Genomic DNA, 14,513 nt, shown 5'->3' with positions numbered 1-14,513 from the left:
CCTCTATTATAAATAACAGCTCTGACTATAGTCCTCTACTATAAATAACAGCTCTGACTATAGTCCTCTATTATAAGTAACAGTTCTGACTATAGTTCTCTATTTTAAGTAACAGTTCTGACTACATCCCTCTATTATAAATAACAGTTCAGACTATAGTCCTCTATTATAAGTAACAGCTCTGACTATAGTCCTCTATTATAAGTAACAGCAGCCCAGTTCTGACTATAGTCCTCTACTATAAGTAACAGTTCTGACTATAGTCCTCTACTATAAGTAACAGTTCTGACTATAGTCCTCTACTATAAGTAACAGTTCTGACTATAGTCCTCTATTATAAGTAACAGTTCTGACTACAGTCCTCTATTATAAATAACAGCTCTGACTATAGTCCTCTATTATAAGTAACAGTTCTGACTATAGCCCAGTAACAGTTCTGACTATAGTCCTCTACTATAAGTAACAGTTCTGACTATAGTCCTCTATTATAAGTAACAGTTCTGACTATAGCCCTCTACTATAAATAACAGTTCTGACTATAGTCCTCTACTATAAGTAACAGTTCTGACTATAGTCCTCTATTATAAGTAACAGTTCTGACTATAGCCCTCTACTATATAAGTTTCTGACTATAGTCCTCTACTATAAGTAACAGCAGCCCAGTTCTGACTATAGCCCTCTACTATAAGTAACAGTTCTGACTATAGCCCTCTACTATAAGTAACAGTTCTGACTATAGCCCTCTACTATAAGTAACAGTTCTGACTATAGCCCTCTACTATAAGTAACAGTTCTGACTATAGCCCTCTACTATAAGTAACAGTTCTGACTATAGTCCTCTACTATAAGTAACAGTTCTGACTATAGTCCTCTACTATAAGTAACAGTTCTGACTATAGTCCTCTACTATAAGTAACAGTTCTGACTATAGTCCTCTATTATAAGTAACAGTTCTGACTACATCCCTCTATTATAAATAACAGTTCTGACTATAGTCCTCTACTATAAGTAACAGTTCTGACTATAGTCCTCTATTATAAGTAACAGTTCTGACTATAGTCCTCTATTATAAGTAACAGTTCTGACTATAGTCCTCTATTATAAGTAACAGTTCTGACTATAGTCCTCTATTATAAGTAACAGTTCTGACTATAGTCCTCTATTATAAGTAACAGTTCTGACTATAGTCCTCTATTATAAGTAACAGTTCTGACTATAGTCCTCTAGTATAAGTAACAGTTCTGACTATAGTCCTCTACTATAAGTAACAGCTTTCAGACCTGCTCCAGCGCTCTGCACAATAATCATTCCAGTGTGGAGGGAGGGACTGGAGGCATCTGTTTTCATGCTCCTATAAAACCAAGTGGGTTAAACATTATTAAACCTAATAGCGACGCAGCAAACTTTACCTCCTTATTGGCTGGCTGATCTGGAGAATATGAGAATAACTCTTCTTCCTGATCGTTCAGTTTGTTTACCTTGTGGTTGTAAACCTATTCTGAGAAACATTCAAAGAATCCATTCCAATGGTTTAAAAGGTTTCCATGTTTTAGATCTGAAGCTCTGCAAAACAATTGGCTCTTGGTAATGACACTTCAGGGGGAACGGAGGAATTAGCCGCTCAGAGGGGAGAGCTGTAAAGCAACAGAGAGAGGGGGTGAGAGGGGGGGAGAGAGAGAGAGAGAGGGGGGGGAGCGAGAGAGAGGAGGGGGGAGAGAGAGAGGGGGGGAGAGAGAGAGAGAGGGGGAGAGAGGGGGAGAGAGGGGGAGAGAGGGGGAGGGGAGAGAGAGAGAGGGGAGAGAGAGAGGGGGGGGAGAGAGAGGGGGGGGAGAGAGAGGGAGATGGAGAGAGAGGGGGGGGTGAAAGGGAGCCCCAGAGCTTTGAGCAGAGCGGTAACAGAGGCTCAAAGTGAAGCAGCAGTAATGTTGAGAAACCCACTAACAGTTTTACACAGAATGTTTCACTCCAGTGCTTCAGGGGTCAGGCCAAGAATTCCCCAGGTCACTGCAGATTTGTCCACCTGCTTGCACGCCTATTGAGTTATTGACCTGCTAACATGAACAATGTGCTCAGCAGACACAGAGGGAAAGCTTTGCTTGCTGTTAAAAGTTAAATGAACAATTGTTTCTTTCAATAATCGATCTAGTTCAAAGCCTGAGTTAATTACATGGTGGGATCTGATAAAACACCACAGCTGAAATAAAGCCTTTATATCAGAAAATACATCTGTCATATTATGCCACTGGAAGAATCCAAACAGTTGAGGATCAGACTGCTAATCTGCATGTGGATCTCAGTGTGACAAAACAACATGGCTGCCTCACATTTGAAGTGTTGATATTCCACATGGCTGATATTGTGATGTATCGTTATTATTATTAAAAGAAGTCCTTACTTCCTCTCCCCTCCTCTCTAAACAGCAGTGTGATTTCCTCTGAGCTCTATGAGAAAGATAAGAATGTCTGGGACACCAGCATGTTCAGTTCAGGAATCTATTCTGACTACCACTGTGAATGTCTGGGACACCAGCGTGTTCAGTTCAGGAATCTATTCTGACTACCACTGTGAATGTCTGGGACACCATCGTGTTCAGTTCAGGAATCTATTCTGACTACCACTGTGAATGTCTGGGACACCAGCATGTTCAGTTCAGGAATCTATTCTGACTACCACTGTGAATGTCTGGGGACACCAGCGTGTTCAGTTCAGAAACCTATTCTGACTACCACTGTGAATGTCTGGGGACACCAGCATGTTCAGTTCAGGAACCTATTCTGACTACCACTGTGAATGTCTGGGGACACCAGCATGTTCAGTTCAGGAACCTATTCTGACTAGCCCTGTGAATGTCTGGGACACCAGCGTGTTCAGTTTAGGAACCTATTCTGACAGGCACTGTGAATGTGTGGGGACACCATCGTGTTCAGTTCAGGAATCTATTCTGACTACCACTGTGAATGTCTGGGGACACCAGCATGTTCAGTTCAGGAACCTATTCTGACTACCACTGTGAATGTCTGGGGACACCAGCATGTTCAGTTCAGGAACCTATTCTGACGAGCACTGTGAATGTCACACAGAACAATATTACTTTACATAGAAACAAGCTGATGATCTAATGCATATGTTCCAGGCATGAAAATACAAACATGGCCGTCTGCCAAGCAGCAGAGATATGTCTGGCAGTCTGCCTCACATTCCCTCTCCTCTCTCTGCACCCCCGGCCCAAGTCACAGGGCTGACTGAATAGTCCCAAGTCACAGGGCTGACTGTTTAGTCCAAGTCACAGGGCTGCCTGTTTAGTCCTAAGTCACAGGGCTGACTGAATAGTCCCAAGTCACAGGGCTGACTGAATAGTCCCAAGTCACAGGGCTGACTGAATAGTCCCAAGGCTGACTGAATAGTCCCAAGTCATAGGGCTGACTGTTCAGCCCAAGTCACAGGGCTGACTGTTTAGTCCCAAGTCACAGGGCTGACTGTTTAGTCCCAAGTCACAGGGCTGACTGTTTAGTCCCAAGTCACAGGGGCTGACTGTTTAGTCCCAAGTCACAGGGCTGGCTGTTTAGTCCCAAGTCACAGGGCTGGCTGTTTAGTCCCAAGTCACAGGGCTGGCTGTTTAGTCCCAAGTCACAGGGCTGACTGTTTAGTCCCAAGTCACAGGGCTGACTGTTTAGTCCCAAGTCACAGGGCTGACTGTTTAGTCCCAAGTCACAGGGCTGAGTGTTTAGTCCCAAGTCACAGGGCTGACTGTTTAGCCCCAAGTCACAGGGCTGACTGTTTAGCCCAAGTCACAGGGCTGACTGTTTAGTCCAAGTCACAGGGCTGACTGTTTAGTCCTCTCAATAACAACAGAGAGAGACTAGAGACTACATGACCAAAAGTATGTGGGCACCTACCTGTCGAAAATCTAATTCCAAAATCATGGGCATTAATATGGATTTTGTTCTCCCCTTTGCTGCTATAACAGCCTCCACTCTTCTGGAGAGGCTTTCCACTAAACGTGGGTACATTGCTGAGGGGACTTGCCACTGATGTTGGGCGATTAGGCCTGGCTCGCAGTCAGCGTTCCAATTCATCCCAAAGGTGTTCAATGGGGTTGAGGTTTGGGCTCTGTGCAGGCCAGTAAAGTTCTTCCACATGATCTTGACACACCATTTCTGATTGGACATCGCTTTGTGCACGGGGACATTCTCATGCTGAAACAGGAAAGGGCTTTCCCCAAACTGTTGCCACAAAGTTGGAAGCACAGAATCGTCTAGAATGTCATTGTATGTTGTAGCGTTAAAATTTCCCTTCACAGGAACTAAGGAAAAACAGCCCCAGACCATTATTCCTCCTCCACCAACTTTGCAGTTGGCACTATGCATTGGGGTAGGTAGCGTTCTACTGGCATCCGCCAAAACCAGATTCATCTGTTGGACTCCCAGATGGTGAAGTGTGATTCATCACTCCAGAGAACGTGTTTCCACCATCGAGAGTCCAATAGCGGCGAGCTTTACACCACTCCAGCCAACGCTTGGCATCGCGCATGGTGATCTTAGGCTTGTGTGCGGCTTCTAGGCCATGGAAACCCATTTCATGAAGCTCCCGATATATATATATATACGCCTATTTCATCAAACTAACATAAGCGACAAAACAAAATGACTAGTCAGCGCTAGAGCCAGGGGATTGTGTAGAGAGGACAGCAGGTAATTTCAGGCCCCATTAGTAGCCTATGTGACATTCCTGTTATCCTGTTATTCCTGTCATATATATATATATATATATATATATATGTATATATGTATATATATATATATACGCCTATTTCATCAAACTAACATAAGCGACAAAACAAAATGACTAGTCAGCGCTAGAGCCAGGGGATTGTGTAGAGAGGACAGCAGGTAATTTCAGGCCCCATTAGTAGCCTATGTGACAGGAATAACCGCATCGGTTGTCTCACTAGAGGAAATAAGAGGTGTTATCCGTTTTTGTGTCACACAGAAAGCGGAATCGAGATAGCAGCTCCATTTTGGTCATACCACCGACACAGACATTATTTGAAATGTTATTCGCAGAAGAATGCAGTCTATAATTTAACACACAAAGTATAAGGCAGAAAATAAAGTGTGTAATCACCTCTCCGTGACTGACAGTCCGTCCCTGAGGGGTGTCTTCGGGGAGAAAATAAAGTTTGGAGCTGGATAAAAGTAGTTTTCTGCTTCTTTCTTCCCATAACAGCTGTAGCTCCGCTATGCAGAGCGGTTCCCCGGGTCTACACCTCACTAGGAAAAAGTCTCCCACAGACAGGATCCGAGGATTGGCTTCAATGTCAAACCTAAAAGCCTTGTAGAAAATGTAAGGTCCGTGAAAACCGCAAGGTGAGCCGACCCACTGCGGAAACAGCGATAAGTCATTCATTTCACAGATTACCCAGTACCAGGCATATAAAACAAGCACAAATCAAAAGCAACATGCACTTGATTGAATTGAGACGTTAAAACCGTATAACGATCGCAATATGATTTAAAGGGTACTTTTTTTTAAACAAATGATCTGATAGAACAACATAATGATTTATAAAATAGACTATAAAATGTTGTTAAAAAGTTTCCTGTATTCATGCATTATTGTTATATATAACGCAATATCCGTAACTTTGGCTTCCATCACTAAGAAATGAAATGCGATTAAAGAGAATCGGGGTAGATAATGATAAATACCGTGAGTGAGTTGGGCTCCATCTCGACGCTCTCAACATTCTCTCCAAAACTGTCCGCTTGAATGGACTGCTAAACGGTCCTGGAAGGGAGCAATATATGCGCACGCAGTATTGCGTCCTGCGTCAATATGAAATCTAAATATTAGCAATCTAGTACACCCAAAATGTATGAAAATGTCGTCTAATATTTCTTCCGTGTACTTTATTTCAAATGTACATTTTTGTTGTAGAATTGCAAAAGGAAATAGCCATGATAAATTCCAAAATGCATGGGTGCATGCCCTCAGAGAGAGGCTGGTGTAAAATCCGTATCCATTAAAACATCTGGATGATCTAATTATTGTGATTTGCTCTTGCCGACAGGACACTATCCACATACCGGTGATGCTGCGATACAAACTATATTTATTCAAAACGATTTCAGCCTATAATCATCCAATATGTGTAATAACACAGTTATGTCTCTGTCAGGACCTGAAGCAAGGACGTTTGAATATGTAATAATAAAAAATATCATTTCCTGCAGATGCAAGGTCTCTTTCTCTCTCGCTATGTCTCTCTCTTCCCTATCTCTCTATGTCTCTCTCTTTGTCTCTCTATGTCTCTCTATGTCTCTCTATGTCTCTCTCTGTCTCTCTCTCTCTCTCTCTGTCTCTCTCTGTCTCTCTCTGTCTCTCTCTGTCTCTCTCGCTATGTCTCTCTCTTCCCTCTCTCTCTGTCTCGCTATGTCTGTTCCCTCTCTCTCTTCTTATTTCTGTGAAATCTCGCCGAACCTCTGCTCACGTTCGCCACCTGTGAAATCTCGCTTGCTGCCGGAGACAGATGGGGGCAGTTCCAGAGTTGTTACATTGTGTCTATGCCAGTTAATTAGTTGTTACATTGTGTCTATACCCGTTAATTAGTTGTTACATTGTGTCTATACCCGTTAATTAGTTGTTACATTGTGTCTATACCCGTTAATTAGTTGTTACATTGTGTCTATGCCCGTTAATTAGTTGTTACATTGTGTCTATGCCCGTTAATTAGTTGTTACATTGTGTCTATGCCCGTTAATTAGTTGTTACATTGTGTCTATGCCCGTTAATTAGTTGTTACATTGTGTCTATGCCCGTTAATTAGTTGTTACATTGTGTCTATGCCCGTTAATTAGTTGTTACATTGTGTCTATACCCGTTAGTTGTTACATTGTGTCTATACCCGTTAATTAGTTGTTACATTGTGTCTGGTTTCCTGTTTCTAGTTTCATTAGGTTGGCTATACTGTACAGAGGTTGAGAGAGTCTGTGAACTTAATCATTCTGGATAGGGACGGAACAAGCTTTTCACCGCTGCTGGCAGCAAGATGACTAAGTAATATCCTAGTTTTAATACCACATGTTTTAATGATGTCATCTAGGCTAAATGCAACTCATTTGGTGCAGCCTATTGGCAATTACATTAGACTATACAGGTAGTGAATTGTAGCCCGATCTAAACGCAGCGCACTATATATGCAGACATATATACAGTTTTTAAAGATTTAAGCCTGAACATGAGAAAGAAAGACAGCGGATTAGGCAATGTTGCTAAATAAATGAACAATAAGGGAAGTTATTTGCAGCTGTCTCTGAAGTCATACGTTATTCATGTGGAATTGGGTCTCCTGTCTAATAAACGCTGCTAACGTGATTAAAAACTGCAGGCTAATGTCAGATCTTTTTTATAGGCTACGTTATGCAATGTTTAACAGTCACGAGGGTAATCGGACACAATGGACACGATATATATATTTAAAAAAAATAGAACTATTGATTTGTCAAAGGATATTGCTATATTTGTTCCACCGACTATTTTATCAATGACACTTATCTGTAAACATAGATCTGTTGGTCATTGATTGCATAGATGAAGGGGATTTTGGTTGTAGGCGGAGCTAAAAGGAGGCATGCATGGAATGACTGAATTACACAGGCCTGCTGCTGTATTAAAATGCCTTGACGTTGAAGCCTGTTAACAACATTAGGCTACAGACAAAAATAGATGGATATATTTTGGCTTCAGGCACGTAATCTAATAGGCTAAACATATATAGATCAAATAATAGCCTAATATATTTTAGCTTCAGGCATGTAATCTTTTACGCTGTAAACAAAGGGGAAAATAATAGCCTACTTTATATACTGTTGTTAATTACAATGTGCAACATGTTTGAATATTCATAAAGTTATGTGAATAATTCTTATACAGTTACAATGTTTTTTAAATAATTTTGCACAGAAGATACAAGACAAAAATGTTAACAGCGATTTGAATGTGGAAGCAACCAGTTTCAAATCAAATCAAATTTTATTGTAGTTGCAGATTGAAGAGCTGCTATGACATGCAGTGATTAAACAGTGTAATGTGACACACAGAGGGGTAATAGAGGTTGATAAGAAAAGCCCAGTCAATCACACTGCAGACCAGAGTCCCATGCAGCCCAGTCAATCCCACTACAGTCCAGAGTCCCATGCAGCCCAGCCAATCACACTACAGTCCAGAGTCCCATGCAGCCCAGCCAATCACACCGCAGAACAGAATCCCATGCAGCCCAGCCAATCACACCGCAGACCAGAGTCCCATGCAGCCCAGCCAATCACACCGCAGACCAGAGTCCCATGCAGCCCAGCCAATCACACCGCAGACCAGAGTCCCATGCAGCCCAGTCAATCACACCACAGACCAGAGTCCCATGCAGCCCAGCCAATCACACCGCAGACCAGAGTCCCATGCAGCCCAGCTAATCACACCGCAGACCAGAGTCCCATGCAGCCCAGCCAATCACACCGCAGACCAGAGTCCCATGCAGCCCAGCCAATCACACCGCAGACCAGAGTCCCATGCAGCCCAGCCAATCACACCGCAGACCAAAGTCCCATGCAGCCCAGTCAATCACACCACAGACCAGAGTCCCATGCAGCCCAGCCAATCACACCGCAGACCAGAGTCCCATGCAGCCCAGCCAATCACACCGCAAACCAGAGTCCCATGCAGCCCAGCTAATCACACCGCAGACCAGAGTCCCATGCAGCCCAGCCAATCACACCGCAGACCAGAGTCCCATGCAGCCCAGCCAATCACACCGCAGACCAGAGTCCCACACTGTAGTCGAATAATACTATTAGCAATAGTCTAGAATAATACTATTAGCAATAGTCTAGAATAATACTATTACCGTGCTCTAAGGATGGATAGTCATTACAGTGGAGCCGTGCTCTAAGGATGGATAGTCATTACAGTGGAGCCGTGCTCTAAGGATGGATAGTCATTACAGTGGAGCCGTGATGGATAGTCATTACAGTGGAGCCGTGATGGATAGTCATTACAGTGGAGCCGTGATGGATAGTCATTACAGTGGAGCCGTGATGGATAGTCATTACAGTGGAGCCGTGATGGATAGTCATTACAGTGGAGCCGTGATGGATAGTCATTACAGTGGAGCCGTGCTCTAAGGATGGATAGTCATTACAGTGGAGCCGTGATGGAAAGTCATTACAGTGGAGCCGTGCTCTAAGGATGGATAGTCATTACAGTAGAGCCGTGCTCTAAGGATGGATAGTCATTACAGTGGAGCCGTGCTCTAAGGATGGATAGTCATTACAGTGGAGCCGTGCTCTAAGGATGGATAGTCATTACAGTGGAGCCGTGATGGATAGTCATTACAGTGGAGCCGTGCTCTAAGGATGGATAGTCATTACAGTGGAGCCGTGATGGATAGTCATTACAGTGGAGCCGTGCTGTAAGGATGGATAGTCATTACAGTGGAGCCATGCTCTAAGGATGGATAGTCATTACAGTGGAGCCGTGATGGATAGTCATTACAGTGGAGCCGTGATGGATAGTCATTACAGTGGAGCCGTGCTCTAAGGATGGATAGTCATTACAGTGGAGCCGTGCTGTAAGGATGGATAGTCATTACAGTGGAGCCGTGCTCTAAGGATGGATAGTCATTACAGTGGAGCCGTGCTCTAAGGATGGATAGTCATTACAGTAGAGCCGTGCTCTAAGGATGGATAGTCATTACAGTGGAGCCGTGATGGATAGTCATTACAGTGGAGCCGTGATGGATAGTCATTACAGTGGAGCCGTGATGGATAGTCATTACAGTGGAGCCGTGCTCTAAGGATGGATAGTCATTACAGTGGAGCCGTGATGGATAGTCATTACAGTGGAGCCGTGCTCTAAGGATGGATAGTCATTACAGTGGAGCCGTGCTCTAAGGATGGATAGTCATTACAGTGGAGCCGTGCTCTAAGGATGGATAGTCATTACAGTAGAGCCGTGCTCTAAGGATGGATAGTCATTACAGTGGAGCCGTGATGGATAGTCATTACAGTGGAGCCGTGATGGATAGTCATTACAGTGGAGCCGTGATGGATAGTCATTACAGTGGAGCCGTGATGGATAGTCATTACAGTGGAGCCGTGCTCTAAGGATGGATAGTCATTACAGTGGAGCCATGCTCTAAGGATGGATAGTCATTACAGTAGAGCCGTGATGGATAGTCATTACAGTGGAGCCGTGCTCTAAGGATGGATAGTCATTACAGTGGAGCCGTGCTCTAAGGATGGATAGTCATTACAGTGGAGCCGTGCTCTAAGGATGGATAGTCATTACAGTGGAGCCGTGATGGATAGTCATTACAGTGGAGCCGTGATGGATAGTCATTACAGTGGAGCCGTGATGGATAGTCATTACAGTGGAGCCATGTTCTAAGGATGGATAGTCATTACAGTGGAGCCGTGATGGATAGTCATTACAGTGGAGCCGTGCTCTAAGGATGGATAGTCATTACAGTGGAGCCGTGATGGATAGTCATTACAGTGGAGCCGTGCTCTAAGGATGGATAGTCATTACAGTGGAGCCGTGCTCTAAGGATGGATAGTCATTACAGTGGAGCCGTGCTCTAAGGATGGATAGTCATTACAGTGGAGCCGTGATGGATAGTCATTACAGTGGAGCCGTGCTCTAAGGATGGATAGTCATTACAGTGGAGCCGTGCTCTAAGGATGGATAGTCATTACAGTGGAGCCGTGATGGATAGTCATTACAGTGGAGCCGTGCTCTAAGGATGGATAGTCATTACAGTGGAGCCGTGATGGATAGTCATTACAGTGGAGCCGTGCTCTAAGGATGGATAGTCATTACAGTGGAGCCGTGATGGATAGTCATTACAGTGGAGCCGTGCTCTAAGGATGGATAGTCATTACAGTGGAGCCGTGCTCTAAGGATGGATAGTCATTACAGTGGAGCCGTGCTCTAAGGATGGATAGTCATTACAGTGGAGCCGTGATGGATAGTCATTACAGTGGAGCCGTGCTCTAAGGATGGATAGTCATTACAGTGGAGCCGTGCTCTAAGGATGGATAGTCATTACAGTGGAGCCGTGATGGATAGTCATTACAGTGGAGCCGTGCTCTAAGGATGGATAGTCATTACAGTGGAGCCGTGATGGATAGTCATTACAGTGGAGCCGTGCTCTAAGGATGGATAGTCATTACAGTGGAGCCGTGATGGATAGTCATTACAGTGGAGCCGTGCTCTAAGGATGGATAGTCATTACAGTGGAGCCGTGCTCTAAGGATGGATAGTCATTACAGTGGAGCCGTGCTCTAAGGATGGATAGTCATTACAGTGGAGCCGTGATGGATAGTCATTACAGTGGAGCCGTGCTCTAAGGATGGATAGTCATTACAGTGGAGCCGTGATGGATAGTCATTACAGTGGAGCCGTGCTCTAAGGATGGATAGTCATTACAGTGGAGCCGTGATGGATGGATAGTCATTACAGTGGAGCCGTGCTCTAAGGATGGATAGTCATTACAGTGGAGCCGTGATGGATAGTCATTACAGTGGAGCCGTGCTCTAAGGATGGATAGTCATTACAGTGGAGCCGTGCTCTAAGGATGGATAGTCATTACAGTGGAGCCGTGATGGATAGTCATTACAGTGGAGCCGTGATGGATGGATAGTCATTACAGTGGAGCCGTGCTCTAAGGATGGATAGTCATTACAGTGGAGCCGTGCTCTAAGGATGGATAGTCATTACAGTGGAGCCGTGATGGATAGTCATTACAGTGGAGCCGTGCTCTAAGGATGGATAGTCATTACAGTGGAGCCGTGATGGATAGTCATTACAGTGGAGCCGTGATGGATAGTCATTACAGTGGAGCCGTGATGGATAGTCATTACAGTGGAGCCGTGCTCTAAGGATGGATAGTCATTACAGTGGAGCCGTGTTCTAAGGATGGATAGTCATTACAGTGGAGCCGTGCTCTAAGGATGGATAGTCATTACAGTGGAGCCGTGCTCTAAGGATGGATAGTCATTACAGTGGAGCCGTGATGGATAGTCATTACAGTGGAGCCGTGATGGATAGTCATTACAGTGGAGCCGTGCTCTAAGGATGGATAGTCATTACAGTGGAGCCGTGCTCTAAGGATGGATAGTCATTACAGTGGAGCCGTGTAACAGGAAGAAGAGAAGCTCCACCGTCAGACAAGAAGAAGTTGGAGAAACGACGTTCGTAGCTCAGATGACTGTGTTTGATAAGAACAGGTACACACACACACACAGTCATTACAGTGGAGCCGTGCTCTAAGGATGGATAGCCATTACAGTAGAGCCGTGCTCTAAGGATGGATAGTCATTACAGTGGAGCCGTGATGGATAGTCATTACAGTGGAGCCGTGATGGATAGTCATTACAGTGGAGCCGTGATGGATAGTCATTACAGTGGAGCCGTGCTCTAAGGATGGATAGTCATGACAGTGGAGCCGTGCTCTAAGGATGGATAGTCATTACAGTGGAGCCGTGCTCTAAGGATGGATAGTCATTACAGTGGAGCCGTGCTCTAGGATGATGGATAGTCATTACAGTAGAGCCTGATGGATAGTCATTACAGTATAGCCGTGCTCTAAGGATGGATAGTCATTACAGTGGAGCCGTGATGGATAGTCATTACAGTGGAGCCGTGATGGATAGTCATTACAGTGGAGCCGTGATGGATAGTCATTACAGTGGAGCCGTGCTCTAAGGATGGATAGTCATTACAGTGGAGCCGTGATGGATAGTCATTACAGTGGAGCCGTGCTCTAAGGATGGATAGTCATTACAGTGGAGCCGTGCTCTAAGGATGGATAGTCATTACAGTGGAGCCGTGCTCTAAGGATGGATAGTCATTACAGTGGAGCCGTGCTCTAAGGATGGATAGTCATTACAGTGGAGCCGTGCTCTAAGGATGGATAGTCATTACAGTGGAGCCGTGATGGATAGTCATTACAGTGGAGCCGTGATGGATAGTCATTACAGTGGAGCCGTGATGGATAGTCATTACAGTGGAGCCGTGATGGATAGTCATTACAGTGGAGCCGTGCTCTAAGGATGGATAGTCATTACAGTGGAGCCGTGCTCTAAGGATGGATAGTCATTACAGTGGAGCCGTGCTCTAAGGATGGATAGTCATTACAGTGGAGCCGTGGTCTAAGGATGGATAGTCATTACAGTGGAGCCGTGATGGATAGTCATTACAGTGGAGCCGTGCTCTAAGGATGGATAGTCATTACAGTGGAGCCGTGATGGATAGTCATTACAGTGGAGCCGTGCTCTAAGGATGGATAGTCATTACAGTGGAGCCGTGCTCTAAGGATGGATAGTCATTACAGTGGAGCCGTGATGGATAGTCATTACAGTGGAGCCGTGCTCTAAGGATGGATAGTCATTACAGTGGAGCCGTGATGGATAGTCATTACAGTGGAGCCGTGATGGATAGTCATTACAGTGGAGCCGTGCTCTAAGGATGGATAGTCATTACAGTGGAGCCGTGCTCTAAGGATGGATGGATGCTCTAAGTCATTACAGTGGAGCCGTGCTCTAAGGATAGTCATTACAGTGGAGCCGTGATGGATAGTCATTACAGTGGAGCCGTGCTCTAAGGATGGATAGTCATTACAGTGGAGCCGTGATGGATAGTCATTACAGTGGAGCCGTGCTCTAAGGATGGATAGTCATTACAGTGGAGCCGTGCTCTAAGGATGGATAGTCATTACAGTGGAGCCGTGCTCTAAGGATGGATAGTCATTACAGTGGAGCCGTGATGGATAGTCATTACAGTGGAGCCATGATGGATAGTCATTACAGTGGAGCCGTGATGGATAGTCATTACAGTGGAGCCGTGATGGATAGTCATTACAGTGGAGCCGTGCTCTAAGGATGGATAGTCATTACAGTGGAGCCGTGCTCTAAGGATGGATAGTCATTACAGTGGAGCCGTGCTCTAAGGATGGATAGTCATTACAGTGGAGCCGTGCTGTAAGGATGGATAGTCATTACAGTGGAGCCGTGATGGATAGTCATTACAGTGGAGCCGTGATGGATAGTCATTACAGTGGAGCCGTGCTCTAAGGATGGATAGTCATTACAGTGGAGCCGTGATGGATAGTCATTACAGTGGAGCCGTGCTCTAAGGATGGATAGTCATTACAGTGGAGCCGTGCTCTAAGGATGGATAGTCATTACAGTGGAGCCGTGATGGATAGTCATTACAGTGGAGCCGTGCTCTAAGGATGGATAGTCATTACAGTGGAGCCGTGCTCTAAGGATGGATAGTCATTACAGTGGAGCCGTGCTCTAAGGATGGATAGTCATTACAGTGGAGCCGTGCTCTAAGGATGGATAGTCATTACAGTGGAGCCGTGCTCTAAGGATGGATAGTCATTACAGTGGAGCCGTGCTCTAAGGATGGATAGTCATTACAGTGGAGCCGTGCTCTAAGGATGGATAGTCATTACA

The 14,513-nt window shown here is 44.9% G+C and overlaps 1 protein-coding gene across 1 annotated transcript in view; it reads right to left on the bottom strand.

Annotated features, from left to right (window-relative positions):
- LOC112238735 (AT-rich interactive domain-containing protein 5B-like) overlaps positions 1-6,164 on the bottom strand; it is a 99,505-nt gene extending 93,341 nt beyond the window's left edge. The window contains exons 1-2 of the mRNA XM_042315876.1: positions 5,709-6,164; positions 5,125-5,379 (exon numbers count right to left, since the gene is read on the bottom strand). Of these exons, the coding sequence (XP_042171810.1) occupies positions 5,125-5,379; positions 5,709-5,729 (276 nt within the window). The 5' untranslated portion in view covers positions 5,730-6,164. The remainder of the gene's footprint in view (positions 1-5,124; positions 5,380-5,708) is intronic.
- Between the last annotated feature and the right edge of the window lie 8,349 nt (positions 6,165-14,513).

Source organism: Oncorhynchus tshawytscha, unplaced genomic scaffold (assembly GCF_018296145.1).
Source record: "Oncorhynchus tshawytscha isolate Ot180627B unplaced genomic scaffold, Otsh_v2.0 Un_contig_1928_pilon_pilon, whole genome shotgun sequence".
NCBI classification, from domain to species: Eukaryota; Metazoa; Chordata; class Actinopteri; order Salmoniformes; family Salmonidae; genus Oncorhynchus; species Oncorhynchus tshawytscha.
The sequence above is the reverse complement of the archived record's forward strand: the minus strand, read 5'-3'. Positions and strand labels throughout refer to the sequence as shown.